This window comes from Chinchilla lanigera, unplaced genomic scaffold (genome assembly GCF_000276665.1).
Source record: "Chinchilla lanigera isolate Chin_1 unplaced genomic scaffold, ChiLan1.0 scaffold00056, whole genome shotgun sequence".
Lineage (NCBI taxonomy): Eukaryota > Metazoa > Chordata > Mammalia > Rodentia > Chinchillidae > Chinchilla > Chinchilla lanigera.
The window spans coordinates 14,277,459-14,278,628 of record NW_004955457.1 but is presented as its reverse complement, the minus strand read 5'-3'; the positions used below and the strand labels follow the sequence as shown (position 1 = coordinate 14,278,628).

The following is a 1,170-nucleotide window of genomic DNA, read 5'->3' as shown; positions in this document are numbered from 1 at the left end:
CCTCCGGGGCGCCCCCTGCTCGGCCCCGCGCGCCCCTCCCCGAGCGCCCCGCTCCTCGTCCTCATCCTCGTCCGCGCTGGACGACAGCGGGGTCAGGGCGGCCGAGGCCGGGGAGGCCGCGCCCAGCAGCACTAGCACGTCCTCCTCCTCCTTCAGCTCCAGGGTCTCGGACTTGACGAACATCCTGTGGGGTAGAGAGGGGATGGGCGGGCACACGCGTGAGTCGGGCATGGACAGGGACCCCGCGCAGCCGAGGCTGCGCTGAGACCCGGTAAGGAAGGAGAGGGGAGGAGGCCAGGCCCCGGCCGCTCGGGGGCGCAGCGCCCCGCTCCGGGATGCAAAGCCAGGAAGCCGGTGCCGCGCTCCGCGCCGGGCTCGGACGCGGATTTGGCACGGGGACGACGCGACCGAGGCCGGACTGCGGCGGGGACACCCACCTGGCGCGCTCGTCCCCGCGGCCGGGAGCTGCAGCCGCGGCTCCGCAGGGGACCTGGGATCTCAGAGTCTGGAGCGCCGGGGTCTTGTGGGCCGGTGGCGCTGCGCGTCCGTCTGTCACTCAGTCCTCGGCTCCTGGCACGCGACTCCTGGGCTCTCCAGTTAACGCGAAGCTGCTTGTGGTTCAGTGGCTGCGTGTCTGGCACACGACTCTCCTTAAAACCCCTTATATACCCCCCAGAAAACAATCAGCTCTGCCCCCGGGCTCCCACCTCTCCCCGCCACCCCAGCCCGGCCCCCTGCGCCCCCACCTCCCCTCCTCGGCCGATCCTTTTCATTGCATTATCATCATTCATTTCTTTCTCTTTCTTTGCCCCTTCCCCCTCCCAGGCCCTGCCATCCCTGCGTCCTCGTCCTCCTCCCTCCACCACCCGCCCCTCCCCTTTATCTCATCAGCATAAAGTGGTTCCAAAGCTCTGCCCCGGCTCCGGGCTGCATGGAGCCACGGAGCAAAGAGCGGCCAGGGCGCAGGGTCGGGCTGCGGTGCGGTGGCCGCCGCCGTCCTTTGTGATTGGCGGCTCGCGCTCGGCTGGAGCGTGCCACTAATTTATTAATGAATGGGGTCGCGAGGCGCAGCTGGCCAATCAGCGCGCGCGGGCTCTGGGAGGCCTGCGAGCCACGCGCGGCGGAGCCGCTGCCTTTCAGCAGCTCATTAGGGGCCCGGCGCGGGGCGCG

The 1,170-nt window shown here is 69.8% G+C and overlaps 1 protein-coding gene across 1 annotated transcript in view; it reads right to left on the bottom strand.

Annotated features, from left to right (window-relative positions):
- Neurog2 (neurogenin 2) overlaps positions 1–1,170 on the bottom strand; it is an 18,973-nt gene that overhangs the window by 8,422 nt on the left and 9,381 nt on the right. The window contains exons 2-3 of the mRNA XM_013520669.1: positions 307–660; positions 13–184 (exon numbers count right to left, since the gene is read on the bottom strand). Of these exons, the coding sequence (XP_013376123.1) occupies positions 13–184; positions 307–660 (526 nt within the window). The remainder of the gene's footprint in view (positions 1–12; positions 185–306; positions 661–1,170) is intronic.